At 39.1% G+C, this 23,564-nt stretch overlaps 1 protein-coding gene across 2 annotated transcripts in view; it reads right to left on the reverse strand.

The window, feature by feature from the left end:
* The window catches only part of DOCK4 (dedicator of cytokinesis 4), a 3,006,016-nt gene that overhangs the window by 803,110 nt on the left and 2,179,342 nt on the right, over positions 1-23,564 (reverse strand). For both annotated transcript variants that reach the window (XM_044088673.1, XM_044088674.1), the window contains exon 24: positions 3,216-3,343. In XM_044088673.1, coding sequence (XP_043944608.1) covers positions 3,216-3,343 — 128 coding nt within the window. The remainder of the gene's footprint in view (positions 1-3,215; positions 3,344-23,564) is intronic.

A 23,564-nucleotide genomic window follows, 5' to 3' on the forward strand; every position in this document is an offset into this window, starting at 1 on the left:
GAGCGGGATAACTGTTGCTGTGCGTCATTCAGTGGGCACAAAGCCTGATGTGAAACTATGACTGAATGTGGTGCTTAGGTGGGGAGCCAGTTCGTTCTGAAGTTCATGTAAAATTCAGCCTGGGATGTTGTCCGGCCCCATGGATGCTGTGTATTTGGCTTTAGAGAGTGCAGCTTTTACCTGCATAGTTGTGATTACAGGGACTCTGCTTTCTTCCTGTATAGATATGGGCCCGTTAGGGGGTGAGAGGGAGGTAAAGTTAACACTGAACCTATCTGCCAGGACGTTGGAAGTATCAGTTGGTTCTGTAATTTTCATGCTGTTGTGCTGTAACTCAGCAGATCTGGGTGTTGCCATTGAGATTCTTGACATAGCTATAGAATGCTTTGTGGTTGTCCATAGAATCAGTGGCGATTGTGTTTTCGTAGCTAGCTTTGGAGGATCTTATAAGGGATCTCAGCTTCTTACAGAGGCTGACCAGGGAACTCCTCCACTCATGGGATTTTACTCTCTTTTGCAACAGTTTCTTCCTTCTATTATAGAGTTTGTTTATGGCAGGGGACCACCAGATTGTCTTCCATTTTTTGGAGGATAGCATCCTGGTTCTGTTTGGGATAGCATGATCCATGCACTCGTGTAAGTGCTTATAGAGTGCATCTGTGTAGGATTCTGTGTAGGATTCAGCAGTCGTAACTGTATTGCAAATGAGATAGACCCAGGAGGAGCGGGCAATTCCAAAGCCACCAAGATTAATACCGAAACAAGAACTTTCTGCATATTTTTACTGATAACTCATATGCTATATAAATGTATGTAATATGGATCTTCTCTCCATGGAAATCATCTGAAAAAGGGCATTGCAGAGTCAGACATTTCATGGTAATAGAGCCGTAGCTGCCTCATACAGCAATTAATACTGTTGCCTGACAAAAAAAAAGTCCATCCCCAGATTTATCATTCCTAATTGGAGCAAACCAGCCAGACCAATGCTTCTCAAAAAGCCCTTCTTAAACTCTAGCAGATGAATACCTTCATTCAAAGCAAGCAGATTGCTGCAATTTATACCACACAAGGAGCACTACAGGGCTTTGGTTCAGAACAAAATACAAAACAGATAATAGAAAAAAATGTTCTTTAATTTTAAAATATAGTGATAATGTACTGCTTCAGTTCAGCCCACACAAGCAAAATCTGTGTTAATAAATGCCAGTTAGTCACTGAAGACCTGTGTGATGATGTGAGGTAGTGGCAGCTACTCCAGAAAGAGTAGAGCAGTGCATGTGTAACATATGCCAGCATAACTAGCCAGAGTTTTGTAAACAATTTTATGTCATCTGAATATCAAACTGATTTGTACAGGTGCTTGTGTTAAAATGTATTTGTAAAAGTCTATCAAGAGTGGGTTCTACTGGACAGAAAATAAATATACATATATGTCAGGCTGTACTGTAACTGATGAAATGTATATATGTTAACAGGGGATGCTGGAAGGGAAGGGCTTAAGCTCAGCCTTGCTCACCTAAGAAAAATAGCCTGAAATTAAATGACTTGGTTTAGGCCATAAAGATTTCATCTCACAGGCCAGAGTGCAGCCAGAGATGCAATGTCTGGGCTAGGATCCTGCTCTTATTGTCCTTATTGCTACCCTGGGGTGCCAGAGAATGGCTGGTAAGTCTCTGCAGGAAGGGTGAAAGGGCTGGAATTGTTTTACAGTCTCCCGATGCTATAATAAGCCTTAGCAAAGTTCTATATGTGTATTGTGACACACATGATCCTGGCTGAAATTTCTAGTGAGAAGGTAATGCGGGAAACACAGAGTCAGGTGACCAGATGTGATGTCACCCTGTAACCAGCACTGAAATTGTATTTAGATACTAGTGAGAGATGTGTCAGTGACACTCAGCACTCTGATTTGGAACTGACAAGACCATTCACCCACTTCATCTTGCCTTGCTTTAGTAAGTAACTTAACTAGAGAACACTAATTCTGCAGGCAATTAGAAAAATATAGTGAGATTAGGTAAAAATATTGTTTTTCCTGTATCTGTCAGTTTTTCCATTTGTGTTACTATTTATATTTCCTGTGAATTGAAACTCTGATGTTTATTGTAAATAGATATTCAGTATGTTCATGTTTTCTATTTTTATTACTTATTAATATATATTTTATACAATTCAATGTGGCTGATCTTTTAGAAAACATTTTTACCTTTGAGACTTGTACAACAACCTTTGAGAGTAACTTCCTTTATTTGGTGGCACTGTGGCTTCACACTCCTGAAAGTCTTGCCGACTGCTTAATACTACCACTTGTATACTGTAAGTATTAATTTTACTAAGAGTAATTGGGTACCCTGGTAAGAGCCTTAAAGTAGCTGGCTGGTGGCAGTGAATCTACATAATAGTCTGGGTGGAAGTGGCATAGTGGGTAAATCTGTGCCAGCTCAGATAAGTGTGTGTGTGTGTGTGTGTGTGTGTGTGTGTGTGTGTGTGTGTGTGTGTGTGTGTGAAAATCAAATCTCAATGAGTGTTTGTGTCAGCTACTTGGAACAGGGGCACAGAGCACTGATTTCTGCAGAGAGAGAGGTGGAGTCTTATTTGGGGCCTGCAGAGGAAGTCCAGCCCTAGGTGTCAGGATGTCACATATACTGAAGAGTAAAAAGGTCACACAGATGAAGCACTCAGTAAATAAACTATAATAAAATCCCAGCCAAACTGCAGTTTTCACAGGGTAATAGCTTCTGAATGCCAATGACTGTTAAAGTCTTTCTGGGAGTATTCAGGCCAGATCTTTTGTTATCAGTACTTTGTGATTTATACATACACACATATATGTGCATGTCTATATATATATATATACACACACACACACACACACACACACATATATATATATATATATATATAATGTGTCTGTTTATATGTGTACATACATGTACAGATAAATAAGCACACACATCTACATATAAGCGTATGCTTTTAACATCTGGTGTCATGAAGTAATAGTCTACCTGTAACACCACTTATCAGTTTTTGATGCTTAACATGTTTCTATTTCAGTGAAGCATCATGACAAAAAATGTCACTGTACTACATATTAAATGTAGAGTTTTCTTATTTGATTGAAGACTGAATTCTACTAAGCTTAATATTAATAGCTCTGCGAAAAAAAAAATAACGACTACAAAGCAGCCTTTTCCTTCATTTTTACTCACCGTGCTGTCTTTCTTAATAAGGCAAAATATACTGCTAAGGATACGTGCACACATTACAAGGTCTTTTTGCTCTTGTAAATGCATATGGAGATGATGTAAAACTACTGGTAGTAGAATACAGCGAGAACCTTGAAAAAAAAAGAAAAAAAAACAGTGTTACAAGGTAAATCAGCTTCCCTTTTCATTCAGATCTGAACTGCAAAAAATGTATAGCTAAAACAGAAATGTATGTTAGCTGTTTATTTCAGCAAAACTTGGTATAAGATGAAATACAGTAATTCAGAAAAAGGCCTTACATAACACATTCTCCTGATTTGTCAATCATCAGTATAGCCTGGGCAAATGATTCTACGTGATGATCATTGCCTAGTAAAGCTGGCAATCTAAAATGTTAACAGGTCAGTATTATGCAGGTAAAAATACATCTCATCTAATTCACAGACCAAAAAGCACATCACATAGGCAACCAGCCCTATGTACCCAGAAAACAAAAGAAAATGTCTGTTGTGGACTTCTAGAAATTATGTAGCACCTCAACACCATCATATTATGACAAAATATAAAATGAGGTCTCCATATACAACTTACTATGCAGCACAGCATTTGACTGTTGTATCACAGGACTGCATTTATCATAAATCCATATTCTGCAGTGATAGCACATTATACACACTCATTAACCTATCTCCACCAAAATATATCACAGACTAACTATTCAACCATTGTGCAACAGATACTAGAAGGTACTGTCTTGATAGCAAGTTTAAAAAACAGTAATTATAAGTTGAGAAAAACTTTTTTTTTTTTGTTGAAATATAAGATAATTCTGCCGACTACCCTTACTAATAGACATAACACTATGAAAGAGCAGACAGTGCTCCTATATCAGAAAAAAAGCACCACAACACCCCAGTGAAATAAATCACTCTGCTTTCATTAATAAACTGAATATTCCTCACAGGACCTAACTCCACTTATTTATGTAACAGAATATCTCTCACAACTATTAGGCTCTTATACCTAGACACCAGAGGTTAAAATCAGTTTCTACAATAATAATCACCTGCTAAATACTCCATGGTGTGTCTTTATGGGGGGGGGGGTGACTTAAAACTGGCTGGAAACTCTGTAAGAACTGAAGTTTTTCAGCCATGTTATAAACTTTATTTGCCAGTGCATGGATTGGCTTGAGTGGTATTGTACATCAACGTAAAATAAGTCCACTGAGTTGTATGTTTTTACCTGCATCATTAAGGTGAATGCTACACCAGACATACAAGTTATATACAGTCATTTTGTGTCCACCTGTATTCTTCTCTGCTTAGAATACATCCTCCTTCAGCTATGAAGGGAAGACCTTAAGTTCCCCATTCATACTGATATGCACACAGAAATCCCCTGAAGGCAAATAAGGATACACAGATGTGCAAAATTGTGTCTCTGTACTTTGTATGGTATAGGTTCATAGGTAGGTACTAGGCTATCGGCCCTAGGGCCTATATAAGCCTAGCCAAACAGTACCCTGGCTTTTGCCACCCAAGAAAATGATGTTCTTGTGCCCCTGTCAAGCAGAGCCACAGAAGTGATCCCGGGGGTGAATTTCCTATCTCCCACCCAATCATCAAGATTTTTCTTGAAGAGTGCTAATGAGGAGCTTTGTTTTATATAGATAGGTAGTTTGTTCCAGAGTATGGGAAGTCTTTGAGACAGGAATCTATCCCTCCAGCATGTTCTGTTTATTGTGATGACAAGGTTTAGGTCCCTACAGCGTGTAGCTCAGAGAGATTGGGATTTCTTTATGTGGAGCATGTCCAACACCTCTGGGTTTGACATAGCTTTGTATGTTAGGTAGAGATTGCCTCTGAGTAGGTGATATGTGACAGAGTAAAGCTGGAGTTTTTTGAGACGGTCTGCATAGGGCATCTGTTTGAGGCCGGTAATCCTCTTTGTGAGGTATTTCTGTGGCCTTTCCAGTTGTTGTAAATGTCTTGTGAGGTACATACCAAAAGGGGCGTTGTACTCTATAATGGGTCTAATGAGTGATGAGTAGAGGGGAACAATGACCTCTTTTTTCCTGGATGAGAAACCTTTTGTGATGAGGTGTGCCACGTAGAAGGATTTCCTGACTACTGTGGCAATGTGATTATCAAAGGAGAGACTACTGTCCACCTGTGTCCCAAGGTGTCTTATCACACTTTCTGTGTTAAGTAGACTACCGCCTATGTGGTAGTTCATGGGCAGAGAGTTTTTACCAAAAGGGATGACAATGCGCATTTTGGCATTGAGCTTGAGGCCATGGCTTTGACACCAGGCATCTGTCTCAGTGAGGCCCTTTTGTAGGATGTCCACATCGTTAGGAGATTTGATTATGGCTCCTAGTTTGCAGTCATATGCAAACTTTGTTAGCCAAAGTCCTTCTCTGTTAGCCTGTACTTCAGAGAAGTAGATACCAAACAGGAGAGGACCTAGGACTGAAGGCTGTGGTACTCCACTTGTCACTGGTCTGAAGTTGGATTTAGAGTCTGCTACTTTCACAGTGTGTGTTCGGTCAGTGAGCCAGTTGGCAACCCATCTTGTGACATAGGGATTTATACCTAGTTTAGTGAGTTTGTCTATAATTCCAGAGTGGGGGATGGTGTTGAAAGCCTTGGCAAGATCTAGATAGGCTGTGTGTCCACCATACCCTCATCTACAGCTTTGGTGACTGCTTCAAAGAAGTCTATCAGGTTTAGGAGACATGATCTGCTTTTTACAAACCCGAACTGGGTAGGGTCCAGAGTCTGGAGATTACCAATGTCATTGTTTAAAAGTTCCATGATGATACGCTCCATTGCCTTGCAGACCAGGCTTGTCAGGCTAATGGGGCGGTAGTTCCTGGGGTCCGTGGTGGCTCCCCCTTTGTGAAGTGGGATAACTGTTGCTGTGTGCCATTCAGTGGGTACTTAGGTGGGGGCCAGTTTGTTCTGTAGTTCATGTAGAACGCAGCCTGGGATGTTGTCAGGTCCCATGGATGCTGTGTTCTTGGCTTTGGAGAGTGTGTTTTTTACCTGTGCAACCGTGATTACAGGTACTTTGCATTCTTCCGGTATAGAGATGGCCCCTTTAGGGGATGAGAGAGGGGTAAAGTTAGCACTGAACCTATCTGCCAGCATGTTGGCAATATCAGTTGATTCTGTATATTTAGTACCATTGTGCTGTAACTCAGAGCAGATCTGAGTGTTGCCATTGAGATTCTTGACATAGCTATAGAATGCTTTGTGGTTGTCTTTAGAATCAGTGGCGATTTTGTTTTCGTAACTAGCTTTGGAGGATTTTATGAGGGATCTCAGCTTTTTATTGAGGCTGACCATGGAGTTCCTCCAATCATGGGATTTTACTCTTTTTTGCAACAGTTTCTTTCTTCTGTTGTAGAGTTTGTTTATAGCAAGGGACCACCAGATTGGCTTCCTTTTTTTGGAGGATAGCATCTTGGTTCTGTTAGGGATTGCACGATCCATGCACTCGTGTAAGTGCTTATAAAGAACAACTGTATAGGATTCAGCAGTCGTATTTCTATTGTCCATCAGCATGGGTGTCGTGAAGTTTGCCACTTCTGTCTTAAGAAGTGTGAAGTTGGCTTTGGAGACATTTTTTACTGTGGTTTCCCTAATGGGGGGTGGGTCTGGTATGTGGATGCCTAGGGTAATTTGCTTGTGGTCGGAACTGACCAACAAGGAATTGACCTCTGGTATGGAACACCGGTTGCCCATGTTGGTAATGACCAGGTCTAGGATATTGCCGCCCCTGGTGGGGGTGTGGATAAGTTGATCCAAGGCATTGGAATTTATGAATTCCAGAAAACGTTGAGCACAAGAGTTGGTACATGAGTAGTTTTCCCAGTTAATGGTGGGGTAGTTGAAATCGCCCATTATTAGGGTGTTATGTTGTACCCTAATATTTTCCAGTGTATCAAGAAATGAGGAGTGGGAATCCTGGGGCATGGTGGGGGATCTGTAGCAAGCTATAATTGGCATTGCGGTCTTGCCCAGAGTTAGTTGCACTTGGATAATCTCAGATGCATTATGCTGAGCAACTAGCCTGGAGGTGTGGATATCCTTAATGAATATGGACACGCCTCCGCCTTTAGTGCTTCGGTCCAAGTTAGGTGGCCGAAAGGTGTGGTATGAATTATAGCCTGGTAATGCAGGGGTGCACTCTGGACTCTTGAACCAGGTTTCTGTCACTGCACAGATGTCGATGTTCTCCATTTTAAGGAGTGCCTTGAGTGAGTGCATTTTGAGGTTTAGACTTCTAGCATTGAGTAGCATTACTTTCAGATTTTGCTTGCTTGTACCTGTTATGGTGTTGAATTTGTCATTTGAATCTTGCCTAAAAAAGGCACTATAGGGGTGGCAAGAGCCTTAGCCAGTATCCGGAATCCCAAGGGTGACAGGTGCACGCCATTTCTGGCAAAGCATCGTGGTTTGTCGATCATGTCATCCCAGGCAGACAAATATTGGATCCCCTTAGAATAAGACCAGAAGCTTAGCCAATTGTTGAAGTCAATCATTTTGTCCTTGTACTGTGATACCATTCTGGGTGATGGCAGGATGCTACTCAGAGCTAGGGTCATACCTGCCTGGGCTACAAATTCAGAAGGCTCCTCCATGTCCCTTTTCTTGTAGTCCAGGGATGTACGTCTCAGGTCATTCACACCAACATGGACAATGACAGAGTCATATTTGTACTTGCTGTGGAGTGACCTGAGTGCATGCATTATGTGGTGGATCCTGGCACCTGACAGGCAGCTGACAGTGACTTTCTCCTTGTTTAGCCTTGTGAGTGGAACATCAGTGTTCCTGACTATAGAGTCACCTATGACTAGAGTGTTAGGTACTTTGTTATGCCTTATGGGCTGGGGTTGAGTGGCACACTGAGTTTGTGGGCTATGTGTCATTTGGGTTGTGTTGAGGGGTGGAGGTTGCTTGCGTTTCTGCTTTGGAGGTCCCTGTTGCTTGGGTAGATTTTTTTGAGAGCCTCCATGAATGTAGGTGTGTGTTTTGTGTTTCTATGTGTGTGTTTTGGTGGTGTAGGTTTTGAGGGACTATGTGATGAGTGTGGTGTGGTGCAAGAGTTTAACTTCTCCTCTTGACTGTCTAGTCCAGTCTTGGGTGAAGAGAGCTTTGCTTCCAGTTTGGTTATATAAGTGCATCTCTCGCAGGTTGTAGTGTTGGGTGGTAGGAGGAGAGGGTTGTCTGTGTACATGAGGCAATTGCTGCATTGCCCCAAGATGCACAGATTCATCAGGTAGACAGGAGAAAACACCGGGAGCTGACCCTTAGACATGCCTGGATAGGTGCTTATTTATTAAGTACTAAAAACTTTTTTTTCCTCTAGACAAGTGAGGAAAGTTGAGTGCTGTAGTAATTTGTAGCTTATTTAGTGCTTACAATGAGTTCTAAACAAGTGCTGAGCTCAAAGAAACAGATTTGAGTGCTGAAACTAGAAAACTGGCTAGTTCTAACAAACAAAATTAAGCTAGAAGGCTTCCCTCCAACACAGAAAGGCTTGGGGGCTCAGAAGTTTACAAACAGTCCTGGATACAGCAAATCTGTATCTGGACTAGACAACTTACAGGAAAGGCGGGAAACAAGCTTAGAATTTTTTTTTTTTCTAGTAAGATCAGCTCATTCCTAAATACATTATGATGAGTGTTCTCCTTAAACAGTACAATGTGGTCAGATAACAAAGAGACCTACAGAAGGGAGTTACACTTATAAATGTCCAATGCATTGAAATCAGGCTTAAATTAAATGCTAAAAACCCAGCATTGTCGTGTTTGCCAGACAAAGTATTCCCCCAACACATAATATTGACAACACCCCACTTCGAAATGAAAATATACTTAGAGACCTGAGGAATGGGTTGATAATCCCTTCTCTTTGAAAAGCATGTAGCAGTGCTTATCAGGAAATCATTCTAATTGGTACAGCTGATCAACAAGGGAATATTATCCAGACCTAAAGAGGTTACTGTCTCCTTGTATTCAGCACAGACGAGACCAATTATAGAATACAACATCCCTTCTAAGATGCACCTCACCAGCCATATCAAACAATTAGAAAGACTGCAGAAGTTTCAACCAAAGAGGATCATGGGCTTAAAACTCACTAAGCAAGCAGGAAACGACTAGAAACCTTGTTCATGTATTTTGTGTTGTATAGGTTCCTCAAAGGGGGCCTACACTTGTGCCTTTCAAAGCAATTAGAGACTCAGTAGTCCAGGGTCTCTAGTACCTTCATAAACCAAACAGAGCCACAAATACCAGAGCAAGGGATGAAAACATATTTCAGCAGATCAATAAAACTAGGTGAAGAGACAAATAAATTACTCTCCTAATGTCTGTAGTACACTCCCCCTGTAGATAAAGCAGTGTGACAGACTATCTTCCTTGAAATGGGACATAGATAATTGGACAGGTATTCATATATTCACCCTGGCCTAACCCTCCTTGAGATGAGAAATACAATCTAGGGTGGAAACTAGCAAGGCATAATGGTCACAACACTCAATAACCTTGAATGTCTTATGGTCCTATAATCCCATTCTCTCTAACATGACGGTCCAGAAAAAGAGTTTGATGTGGGGCTCAAACAGTTAATAAGCATATCCTAGAGTCTGAGAACAAAGTCCCTCAGTATACATTTGTACCTTATGTGACACCAAGCAAGTCATTAAATCAGACAGTTCATCTGGGCTGCCCCAGAAAACAGGCACTTGTTCTTAATGGACATGCACACATGATAAGTACATTAAAAAAATAAGACCCAGTTAACAGCAACACTAAAAATAAAATAATTATGCAAAAAATACCTGTGTGTTTTTTCTTATACTTCCCTATTGTAAACAAATTCCATATCACTAGAATTTTCTTCCAAGTATCCCCTGTATCACTTCTACCCTTTTGAATTTTGTCATTTTCTTACTCAACACATACACCTCCAAGCCTCCTGTTTGCAGTACACTGGCGAAACTCAGCAAATGGAGGCTTTTTAGAGGCAAACATTTGTAACACTACAAAAAATAACTGGCAATAGTTCAACGGAGTGAGATTTGACTAAAAGTGTATCAGATGCAAATGTAACCTGTGCATCTCTGTAGTGACACAAGAAACATAACGATTACATTTGGTGTACGAAAATGTGATTAGAATAGGGCTCACCTTTGACAGAATGACTGTATTCCAGAATTCAGACAGGGGAACAGTTTGAAACTTTACTTAGATTTCAGTTTTGAGTTCTAAGTTTTATTCTCTTATTTTAGCTTCAGCTTTATTTATCAAAAATGAGACTTTTTTTAACAAAAGAAAGCGACCAGATAGTTTAGGCCGTGACCTGCTGCAGGTTCTGGGTGGCCAGATGTGTTAATCCTGACAGCTAATTGGTTGTATTCTACTATGTAAGCTCTTCTGTCGCTCTACTTCAGGAAGGATTACATATACCATACAAATTACTATTAATATGCAACAAGTGATACTGCAGCTAAGAGCATATGTGCCAAGAACAGCGACAATACATCAAAAATGTGCCTGCTGATGGACTAGGATGAATTTTATATGTGACAGGCTTTCGACATAGTAACTTGACCAAATGGTAGCATTCTGGTTGTTAGCATTCCTGCCTAACTCTGAAAAAGAATGTTAAAACAACTGCATTTGTATACCCTGGGCTCTTTTAAAGATCGTCTGTGATGTGTCAGCAGCAAAATACATTAATTTTCATAGTTTACACCACACTGATCATTCCAACTTATTTTAAATGAATAAATGAATTTCTCCAGTAATAATTACAGTAGAATTGTGGGCAGAATTAGTTAATAATGAAGTTAATACCATTATCCACAGATCTCTGATCAATTAACATCTAATCTGCTTAATGTTCAGATTTAATTGACTGTTTCACTGTTTCATGCACACAGCTTAAAGTGCCTATACCTGCTACTGTGAGTTGGTTTGCTTTCAGTTGCCCTGCAGCTGCTGAAACTTCTGATTTGTCTATTCTCGTTTAACACTGCACTGACGAGATCCTCCATATAGGTGCCCTGCTAGACGTGAGGCATACTACACACCTCACTGATAAAACATAGAAAGTAACCACATTGGCAGTGCATAATCTTCAGGAAGGAGGAAATGTAAGAACACCGTTATCAACAGAATCTGGGTAACTACATAGCTTAGATTAATGTTCTGGATTTGGTATTACATATCCAGGCTACAGACATATAAAAGATTGCTACTAAAATCTCTGGTCATAGCAGAAAACTCCAGGTACTACAGGATAACCTAGGAGGGATGTTTGGGTAGAATGGTGGTGGGATTCAACATTATTACTGTTGCTGGGGGAAGAGGTCTGTTCCATGTGACTTATACAGAGGAACCTGTTTGCAATGCAGGGCTATTAAAAAACTGCAACAGCAATCATTCAGAAGTACACCCTGATGTATATGTTATATGAACACTGAAGGTAGCTGTCTGAGTAAATTCTCATCTTATAATCATGAATCAATCATTTGGTAAATGAAATCAGAGCAGAATATTTGGTAAATATCAAAGAAATTTTTAAAATAAAACAAGGCATGGGTAAAAGACATTAATGATGCTTTTTTTTTTTGGTCCTTGAGGTTCATTTCCCATTAGTGGTAGGTAGCTGTCATTCCAAATACCTTATGTTCCCCCTTCTGTCTTTAACAGCTTTTTAACTAATGCAGCCCAAGAAGGGAGTATTACATGCCCATTCAGACTGCTTCTTCAGGTAACCCGTTCTTGATGAGGGTATGCTAAGGAAGCTCTAAGCCTGCTACAACATGGTACATAACATAGCAACTTAAGTGGTTTTTGACTCCTGACTATTGAGTATGGGCTCACAACCGTAGACACACATTAATCAGGATACTAAGACAAAGCTACCCATATGACAACACTGAGGTTGTGATTATCATTTCAAGTAGGAAAACTTCTAAAATAAGATTGAGTATTAAAGTACTACTCAGCAGTAGCAACCTGCATTTAAAGGAACTCCAAGCACATATAAGAGGATATGTCGAGTAGTGATAATCAGTGTGATGTTTATCTATTCAAAATGGCACTCGGCTAAGGGAACACTTAAAGTTTTCCTATCAAAGGCATAACTAAGTCCTAATCGTGGTATGACTGCCTACATACATTAAAACCACTATGTGAGGGGTCAGACGTTACAGGAAGCATTATACACCTCCCAGAGGATCACTGAATGGCATATGAGGTAATGGCAGTGCCCAGTAAGATTAGTATGAAGGTGGGGCCACCTTAGCATACTGTTCAATCAATTCAGCATGTAAACACCAAGTCCTGTCATTTAACAGGAACAAAAAAAAAATAGAAAATACCAAAGCAGCTTAATGCACTGAATCACAGAATGTTTACTTATTCACGTGTGTGTGTGTGTGTGTTTGTACAGCTGAAAATACATCCCAAATCACAACAGCTATATGCTGACTCAAGCAACAAGGTAGAACAGAGTGTTATGAGTAAATGCAGAACAGCAGAGCTTGTGGATGGGAGGATGGACTGTACATGTACTGTCAGTAATAATTATTCACAGGTGAAGGTGTACTTGAATAACATAATGAGTTAACCTGTTATCACAGTGATTCATCAGTAACCTGTTAAATGTCACTGCAGGACACACAGGACTCAGAGTTATTGGTATTCATTCGTACAGCATATATAATAATTAACAACAATCATCCACTGTTTTATTTAGCAATATGAAAATAACTTTCTTTTAGAAATGGTAATAAAAAGAAGTGCCTGTGGATTCACTGTCCTGGTAACTTATTATGTTACTGGATGAAGTCTTAAAAGTTCTGAATCAGAGATAATTATGTTACTGGATGAAGTCTTAAAAGTTCTGAATCAGAGATTATTATGTTACTGGATGAAGTCTTAATAGTTCTGAATTGGAGATTATTATGTTACTGGATGAAGTCTTAAAAGTTCTGAATCGGAGATTATTATGTTACTGGATGAAGTCTTAAAAGTTCTGAATCGGAGATTATTATGTTACTGGATGAAGTCTTAAAAGTTCTGAATCGGAGATTATTATGTTACTGGATGAAGTCTTAAAAGTTCTGAATCGGAGATAATTATGTTACTGGATGAAGTCTTAAAAGTTCTGAATCGGAGATAATTATGTTACTGGATGAAGTCTTAAAAGTTCTGAATCGGAGATTATTATGTTACTGGATGAAGTCTTAAAAGTTCTGAATCGGAGATTATTATGTTACTGGATGAAGTCTTAAAAGTTCTGAATCGGAGATTATTATGTTACTGGATGAAGTCTTAAAAGTTCTGAATCGGAGATAATTATGTTACTGGATGAAGTCTTAAAAGTTCTGAATCGGAGATAATTATGTTACTGGATGAAGTCTTAAAAGTTCTGAATCGGAGATTATTATGTTACTGGATGAAGTCTTAAAAGTTCTGAATCGGAGATTATTATGTTACTGGATGAAGTCTTAAAAGTTCTGAATCGGAGATAATTATGTCACTGGATGAAGTCTTAAAAGTTCTGAATCGGAGATAATTATGTTACTGGATGAAGTCTTAAAAGTTCTGAATCGGAGATTATTATGTTACTGGATGAAGTCTTAAAAGTTCTGAATCGGAGATTATTATGTTACTGGATGAAGTCTTAAAAGTTCTGAATCGGAGATAATTATGTCACTGGATGAAGTCTTAAAAGTTCTGAATCAGAGATAATTATGTTACTGGATGAAGTCTTAAAAGTTCTGAATCGGAGATTATTATGTTACTGGATGAAGTCTTAAAAGTTCTGAATCGGAGATTATTATGTTACTGGATGAAGTCTTAAAAGTTCTGAATCGGAGATTATTATGTTACTGGATGAAGTCTTAAAAGTTCTGAATCGGAGATTATTATGTTACTGGATGAAGTCTTAAAAGTTCTGAATCGGAGATAATTATGTTACTGGATGAAGTCTTAAAAGTTCTGAATCGGAGATTATTATGTTACTGGATGAAGTCTTAAAAGTTCGGAATCGGAGAAAATCTCCTCAATGAAACTGACAGCAACAGGACTGAAAACTCTTAAATGTAATCACAATGCAGCAAACTGATTGAGATGTGTCTCAGTAGATATTTTACATGCAGGTGCTGGTATTAAACCTGGTATTACTAAAGACATTAAAATTAACCAAAAAATTATGGGGCATACAGAAGTGACAAAGGATTACAAATTATTTCTGGATTTTTTAAGTGTTACTCCAAAGGTTTTGGTAAACTCAGAGTTTGTATCTTCTTTCCAAAAGTTGCTAAATCTGGTTTCTCAGTTTAACGTCCAGGCTATGAGCTGCTAATAAGCTACATACATCCAGTAGCTCTTGGTTTGATTCGTGCTGTCTTCATGTACATAATGTACACCTCCATACAAGTCATTTAGCCAAACCTGTGATCATGGATCACACCTTAAAAAGAGGCATTTGTGTTTAGAATGCAAGTAACAAATAAGTAAAAAAATAAAATAAAAATAAAACAAAATAAAATATGAAACTGAATACTGTTCTACTAAGATGCAGTTGTTTAGCATCACAAAATGTGTACTATAAGTCATCTCTTTATAGCTTTCATATCCTTGAATAGTCATGTGATATGTCCATCTAGAGAAATCTAATTTACTTCTCTTAGCTTTTGTTGTACTTGATGGGTCATGGGAAAATGTATTTTTCTGTATGAAAAATGAATCTATCAGCACAATACAACAGTGGCTCAAAGAATATGCACGTTTTGCACTGTTTTTTTTTTCCTGAAACAGTTAGATTTTCAGTTTAAACATGAATTTCTGCGTCCATGATCTTCACTGTCTGATCACAGGTATGCATCACTTCACATTCAGTGTTGTAAACAGCAACCACAAACTACATAGCAGTGCGGGGTCTTAAGAGATCATATTTAAATCTGAACGTGTACAACTTAAAAGTGTTGTTGCCAGCTTCACATACACTAGTTTTTATTGTTTTTATAGCTAATGGAATGAATATCAGTTATATAAACAGTGGACAGATTATTTGATTGACACTGAGTTGGCCAATAACCTTATAAAAATGTAAATACAGTTTAAATTAAAGGGGTGGTAGGATGGGGAAACTACTTTCTTCCACAAAGAGCAACATTCTCAGATTTGATTATATTAAAGGAGTAGTGCACATAGCGAAAACCTGCTTGCACAGAAAATGTCTGAATTCTGTCTCAAAATAGCAGCGTTTCTGTGAGGCAGACTTCACTGAAAATTAAGCAAAGGACCTATATCTACTTTAGGATTTAAGATGTGTCAGGGTCTATGTCTTGATTTAACAAACTGCATGAAAACCTGAATCTAGAAGGTCAGGGTATGATGCATCTGACCACCTAGTCAGATAACTCTACAATCAAAATAAGCATGAATAAAATGCAGAAGGCAACCAAAACTGTCATTAGGGTAAACTAGAAATATAAACGTGGCATACTTATTTGAAACTCAGTAACTCAAGATGCAAGAAATCAGTTTGTGTGCTTAGAAAGGAGCATTGCAATGACTGCTGCATTAGAAAAGCCAGAATATTTTAAGCTTGATATTTCATGTTACATATGACCTTATCAGTATGCTAAGAGTGTTTTGGAGGTGAAAAGAGTGTCGGATAGAGTGATGTATATGAAGCTGGATATTGATGGTGTAATGATGAATGTTGTTAGTGCATATGCTCCACAAGTTGGATGTGCGATGGATGAGAAAGAAAAATTTTGGAGTGAGTTGGATGAAGTGGTGATGACTGTACCCAAAGGTGAGAGACTGGTGATTGGAGCAGATTTCAATGTGCATGTTGGTGAAGGGAACAGAGGGGATGAGAAAGTGATGGGTAGGTATGGTGTTAAGCAAAGGAATGCAGAAGGTTAGATGGTAGTGGATTTTGTGAAAAGGATGGACATGGCTGTGATGAATACGTATTTTAACAAGAGGGAGGAGCATAGGGTGACATACAAGAGTGGAGGAAAATGCACACAGGTGGATTATATCTTATGTAGAAGGGCCAGTCTGAAGGAGATTGGAGACTGTAAAGTGGTGGCAGGGGAAAGTGTAGTTAGGCAGCATAGGACGGTGGTTTGTAGGATGACATTGGTGATTAAGAAGAGGAGGATGAGTGTGATGGCAGCACCAAGGATCAAATGGTGGACATTGAAAAAGGGTAATTGTGAGGTGATGTTCAGGGAAGAGTTAAGGCAGGCACTGGGTGGCAGTGAAGAGTTACCAAACAGCTGGGTAACAACAGCAGAGCTAGTAAGAGAGATGGCTAGAAAGGTGCTTGATGTGACATCTGGAAAGAGGAAGGAGGACAAGAAGACCTGGTGGTGGAATGAAGAAGTACAGGAGAGTATACAGAGAAAAGGGTTGGCGAAAAAGTGGGACTGCCAGAGAGATGAAGAAAGTAGACAAGAGTATAAGGAGATGAGGTGCATGGCAAAGAGAGAGGTGGTGAAGGATAAGGTGTATGAAGAGTTGTATAAAAGGTTGGACACTAAGGAGGGAGAAAAGGACCTGTACCAATTGGCTAGACAGAGGGACCGAGCTAGTAAAGATGTGCAGCAGGTAAGGATGATAAAAGGATAATGAGGGAAACATACTCGCAAGTGAAGAGAGTGTGTTGAGCAGATGGAAAGAGTACTTTGAGGGGTTGATGAATGAAGAGAATGAGAGGGAGAGAAGGTTGGATGATGTGCGGATAGTGAATCATGAAGTGCAGTGGATTAGCAAGGAGGAAGTAAGGATAGCTATGAAGAGGATGAAGAATGGAAAGGCTGTTGGTCCAGATAACATACCTGTGGAAGCATGGAAGTGTTTAGGTGAAATGGCAGTGCAGTTTTTAACTAGACTGCTTAATGAAATCTTGGAAAGCGAGAGGATGCCTGAGGAATGGAGAAAAAGAATTTTGGTACGATTTTTAAGAGCAAGGGTGATGTGCAGAGCTGTAGTAACTACAGTGGGATTAAATTGGTCAGTCATAGCATGAAGTTATGGGAAAGAGTAGTGGAAGCTAGGTTAAGAAGGGAGGTGATGATTAGTGATCAGCAGTATGGTTTCATACCAGGAAAGAGCACTACAGGTTCGATGCTTGCTCTGAGAGTGTTGATGGAGAAGTACAGAGAAGATCAGAAGGAGTTGCATTGTGTCTTTGTGGATTTAGAGAAAGCATATGACAGGGTGCCTAGAGAGGAGTTGTGGTATTGTATGAGGAAGTTGGGAGTGGCAGAAAAGTATGTAAGAGTGGTACAGGATATGTACGAGGGTAGTGTGACAGCAGTGAGGTCTGTGGTGGGAGTGATGGATGCATTTAAGGTGGAGGTGGGATTACATCAAGGATCAGCTCTGAGCCCTTTCTTATTTGCAATGGTGATGGACAGGTTGACAGATGAGATCAGACAGGAGTCCCCGTGGACTATGATGTTTGCAGATGACATTGTGATCTGTAGTGAGAGTAGGGAACAGGTGGAGGAGACCCTGGAGAGATGGAGATATGCTCTAGAGAGAAGAGGAATGAAGGTCAGCAGGACTAAGACAGAATATATGTGTGTGAATGAGAGAGAGGATAGAGGAATGGTGAGGATGCAAGGAGTAGAGGTGGTGAAGGTGGATGAGTTTAAATACCTGGGATCAACAGTTCAGAGTAATGGTGAGTGTGGAAGAGAGGTGAAGAAGAGAGTACAGGCAGGATGGAGTGGGTGGAGAAGAGTGTCAGGAGTGATTTGTAACAGATGAGTACCAGTAAGAGTGAAAGGGAAGGTCTACAAGAGGGTAGTGAGACTAGCTATGTTATATGGGTTGGAGACAGTGGCATTGACAAAAAGGCAGGACTCAGAGCTTGACGTGGCAGAGTTGAAGACGTTAAGATTTGCACTGGGTGTGACGAGGATGGACAGGATTAGGAATAAGTATATTAGAGGGTCAGCCCAGGTTTGGAGACAAAGCCAGAGAGTCAAGATTACATTGGTTTGGACATGTGCTGAGGAGGAATACAGAGTATATTGGGAAAAAGATGCTAAGGATGAAGCTGTCAGGTAACAGGAAAAGAGGAAGGCCTAAGATAAGGTTTATGGATGTGGTGAGAGAGGACATGCAGGTGGTTATTGTGACAGAGCAAGATGCAGAGGACAGGAAGAAATGGAAACAGTTGATCTGCTGTGGCGACCCCTAACGGGAGCAGCCGAAAGAAGAAGAAGAAGATGACCTTATCAGTGAACATTTGTAAAGGCATGTCTTAAAATCTAACACTCTGTAATGAAGTCATCATTAGACAATGATGTCAGGTTCTGTACTTTAAATTTTAATAATGCAACTACAGCAAAGTACAGTCAATGACTTGATTCTTTATTGTATTCAACAAAACCAAGATACAAATACATCTTCATTTAAAGCATAACTGTTTATATGCCAATAATCATAAAAATAATAATAATAATAATAATAATCTGAGCTAAGCTACTTTTAAGATCCGTTTGTCCTTAAGTTATTTTCCTACTAAACTAATTTTAATGCATATTGCAGCCTTATTGGACAGGGAACATTGTTAGATTTTTTCAATATGTTTGCTTCATGTACAGTTAAACCCTCAGCACCATGAAGAAAGGCTAAGTTTGTAGTAAAAATTGTAACACATACAGCTTGCCTGCAGTGTTAAAAATAGAAGCCATCAAAAACAACAGGTGAAGATTAATGACCACAGCTAGTAACCTTGTATCTACAAACCAACAATATCAGTCATTTTTGTCTTAATTATTTTCTTTTTGGAAGATGAAATCAGCTGAGTACTTCATATGCTAATTACTTCACTACACTTCCAGAAAAAAGACAATACCTTGCTGCTACTATAACAAAATTAGTCAGTGATTTATAATGTTATAAACTGCTGAACTTAGTAAAATTACATGAAACCAGGCATAACTGAAGTCCAGTGGTAAAATTAAATTTTCTAGCCAGAATTAATACAGAAAACTCAATATGTGATTATCAGAAGATCAAAGCTCTAAAGATGGTGTTAGTGTGTGTGTGTGTATGTATATATATATATATATATATATATATAAAATTTACTGCACACCATTTTTAAATGATAATACAAGATATGACACTGGATTCTTCCACTACAGATAAAAGTACATGTCAAAGAAATACTTGTTAGAAAAGCTACAAATCTGATTCAAAAGAAATCTTATTACGTTTTGTACAATTTCTTGCCTGCTGCCTTGCTTTAGTCTTATATACTCAGTCAAAATAGCCAACATAAACTGAGGAGAGTAAAATTAATGGCTCTCTGAGATCACCAGAGAAACTTACATAAACAAAGATGACTAAAGGAGAAAGAGGCAGTGCTTCTTAAAAAATGTAACTTAATAAAGTAGAAATCTTCAACAAAAAATTGAAATGAAACAGTTTCAGTAGCAGTAGGAACATAGTTGTGCAACCCATCCTAAAAACAAGGTATTTGCTGTCATCTCCTTGTCTCGATACACACAGAAGACCAAACACCCTAGTTCCCCCTGCCCACCTTAGTAATGGGTGCTAACCTTAACCCAAATGCTACCCCTTCCCCAACACTAACCCTATGCTTTACCTTAATAAAAACCTTCGCAAGACACTGCCACTACACAAGACACACAAACATGCCCTAACAACAGCACATCTATCCTGTAACCTAACTCTAACCCGAAGCTAAAATACACACATTTGCACACAAATATACAAAACCTATCTGTGACCCTAAACATGACTCTTTCTCTCTCTCTCACACACACACACACACACACATGCACACGCGCACACACACACACACACACACACACACACACACACACACACACACACACACACACACACACACACACGCACATGCACAGACACACGAGCACGCGCACACACAAACATATATATAGAGAAGTGGTTTGAAATATCAACGGTCCCATATGTTAGCCTTTATTTAGCTGATACACTTTGGTAAACAAAAACAGTTGTTAGGTGGGCAAGACTAGCAATCAATAGGGATATCCCCTTTCCTCTGGGATTATGCGATCGCTGAGTTGGACTAGATAAGAAATAGGTGGTATGGGGGTGCAGAAGAACCTGTCACCCTCAAAACACTTTCTTTTTCATGCTCCATGGTTAATCCACAGAACATGCACAGTAGTACACTGACATTTTGCTGTTGACCATTTATGACATTCGATATAATATACTAGATCCATATGAATATAAATATATATGGCAAAAGAGAATTTAATCTTCACTACATTTGGTCAACATCTGTTTAGTCGACACAACTTAGCTGACTAAGGAGAATGACAACAGATTTGTGAGATCACACAATTCTTGCAACTGGAGATTATGCCCTTTTCCTAACATTTTGTGGTCTCAGAATTAGTATTTATAATTAGCAGGGGTACAGGGGGCAGCCCTCTGAAAAAAAAATGCTTTTCTGCTTCTTTTTATTTATTTTTGTTTTTAGGTTAGAATTTTGCAGGTGCTTTGGTCATTGCACAGAACTTACATAATAGTATGTTGACATAAACATCAATGCTTTAAGATCAACATTTTGAATGTCAACAACTGGGTTTTTCAGCGATAGTCAGTACACACACACACACACACACACACACACACACACACACACACACACACACACACACACACACACACACGCATGTGTATGTGCGGTCATGTATTAATTACCACAAAATTCTGGTTCTAAGTGCTTGAAGCCTGATTCTGCTCAGTACTGAAGTCTCACACACAAGTCATAGGCATAATGACAATTCTTGCCAACATCAGAGTTTGGTCACTTTAGCAGCACTTGGCAACAAAGAACAAGAGGCATATCCCATTCAAAAACAAATACTTCCTTATGAGATTTGCACCCTACTGCAAGAATGGAAGAACATGGTGTGATGAGTATTAGTTTTCAAGAACAAGAGTCTTGTTTATGAGGAGGATAGAAATATTAGATATGTTCTTAATGTGTCCTTTATTCTACAATGGTAACTTCCCTGGTGGCCTAAATTTGTGTTCAATTTACCTGTTTTTGTTGGAGCTCCTGTTATGCTTCAGGTTGATGAACCTATGAAAGTGCATGATGTGCCATAATACATCATACTAAACAAAGCATGAATTCCTCCTGAGTCTACCAAGTGGACCTCCTGCAACTGAATAAAATAAATAGTAAAGAACTTGACTGCCTACACTATTAACAAAGACATAAAACATGCTCTTACCAGTCTTAGAGTCAAGGTCCAAGAAATAATGCTTGATGAATGTCTGAACTTTTTACCAAACGGTTATAACCAGAATTCTTAAGGAGAAAAAATATACGCAAAATAAAACAGCAACCACAAACAAAGATAATGAACCATACATCATATATAATAAGAGATCACATATGTCAAATTATACACAAATCTGCATAGTCTCACAATACATGTGTAAAGGGGAACACTAGTGCCCCCGCAGCTCTAACTTTCTAGTAACCACTTATAATGTGAAGAAAATCTTTAATGAATACTCATGAGCTTGAAAAGTAGAAAACATTTTGCTTGCTTGACATTTGTTTATTGGGAAAGTCCGACTGAGATACTATCCCATTTTCAGAGGAGGCCCAGGGAGAAAAGTTCCACACTGACATAATACGGTTACAGTAAAATAAAACTATTACAAAGCCTAATGCAGAAGAATGACTTATAAACTAAGTAAAAATTAAGTATCATTTCATACACAACTCATACAGGGCAAACCTATAAGTACATTGTGCAAATATTTGGATAGGTGAAAAAGAACACTATCAATAGATAAAGAATTCACAAGTTGTAGTTCATAGAGATGGCATGAAACACAGCTCGGTACAGTCTTTGGAACAGAGGTGACTAGATAATATAGCCTAGGCAAAAATACATTTGATCTTTCTCTAAGAAATAGAAAAAGAAAAAAGATTTTACTAATTCCCTCTCTCTGAACAAAGTCAAAGTAGGCTGGTGGTGGAAGGGGGGCTTGTTCAGCCTAGGGCAGTGCAGTGACACGTTTCATTTAAGTAGGCTATTAACCACAGTTTGAAGTTGAAGAGGTTAGAGGGAGTTCTAGTTTGCAGAGCTAAATAATCTCTTTTTTTATTTTTATTTTTTGTAACAAAGTATGAGCACAAACGGATTAGAGGAGTTGTACATTTTTCAACATGCTGTGACAAAGTTGTTCATTGCCTAGAAGTAGTGCGAGGGTGATAAGAAGGAACAGTAGCAGTAAAAGTGGGGTGATTATCAGCTTTGTGAATAATGCTGTGTGTGGCGATCAGCTGTATGTAATCTAAAAGGTGAGGCAATTCAAAGCCTTAAGGGCACTACAGTGGTGGCTGTGGTATTTATTGTTGGTAACACATTTTGCAGCCTTATTACAGGGTGCCTCCAACTTATTTTTAACTGTAACCTAGGATAGGTGCACTGTCCAATGGAGAGAGAGAAGGCAGGTACTGAAAAGAGTGGTTTTGGGGGTGTTGCTTAGGACACTTTTATGCCTGCAGAGCTCCTAATTTTTGGTGGGTCTTCTTTATGTTATCTTCAACATGCAGGTCATACTTAGGATTATCACCTATAATAACTCCAAGAAGTTATGTACAGGAGACTATTTTTTTTTAGTGAAAAGGTTCTGAAATTCAGTATATCAGTTGTAGAGGATTTGGGGAAAATAGTGGTAATTATGTTTTTAGGGCTGAGTAGTTGCTGGGCATTATGAAGCCAGTTCTCAACTGAGGAAAAAGCTTCTGGCATGATATGGAGGAGTTGAAGCAAGTTATTAGAGGCAGATATAAGTGGAGAATCATCAGCATATTCTATAAGAGACACTGGACTTATGGAGGTATAGAGGCCACTGGACCTATGTAGGTATAGAGGCCACTGGTCCTATGGAGGTACAGAGGTCACTGATGAAGATATTAACAAGGAGGGGACCAAGAAGACAGCCCTGGTACACCAGCAGAGACTTGCAAGTATGGAGAGAGAGTATTCCACCATTTCAGAAACTGGAGCCTGTCAGTTAAATAGCTATTGAAGTGCAGAACCAAGAAGGGGAGAGTCTACGTTAAGACAGTTTATACAGGAGTTTCAGGTGATAAACTATTAAAAGCTTTTGACAGATCAAGGAATAAGGGGGAAACACGAGTCCCTGTATTTACGGTGTCAGTGTATGACAGAAGGGCAGTAGTTGTATGCTGGGCAGAAGCCACATTGGGTGGATGTTAACAGCCATTCTTG

Source organism: Protopterus annectens, chromosome 11.part0, assembly GCF_019279795.1.
Source record: "Protopterus annectens isolate FY-2018-M chromosome 11.part0, PAN1.0, whole genome shotgun sequence".
In the NCBI taxonomy this organism is placed as follows: domain Eukaryota; kingdom Metazoa; phylum Chordata; order Ceratodontiformes; family Protopteridae; genus Protopterus; species Protopterus annectens.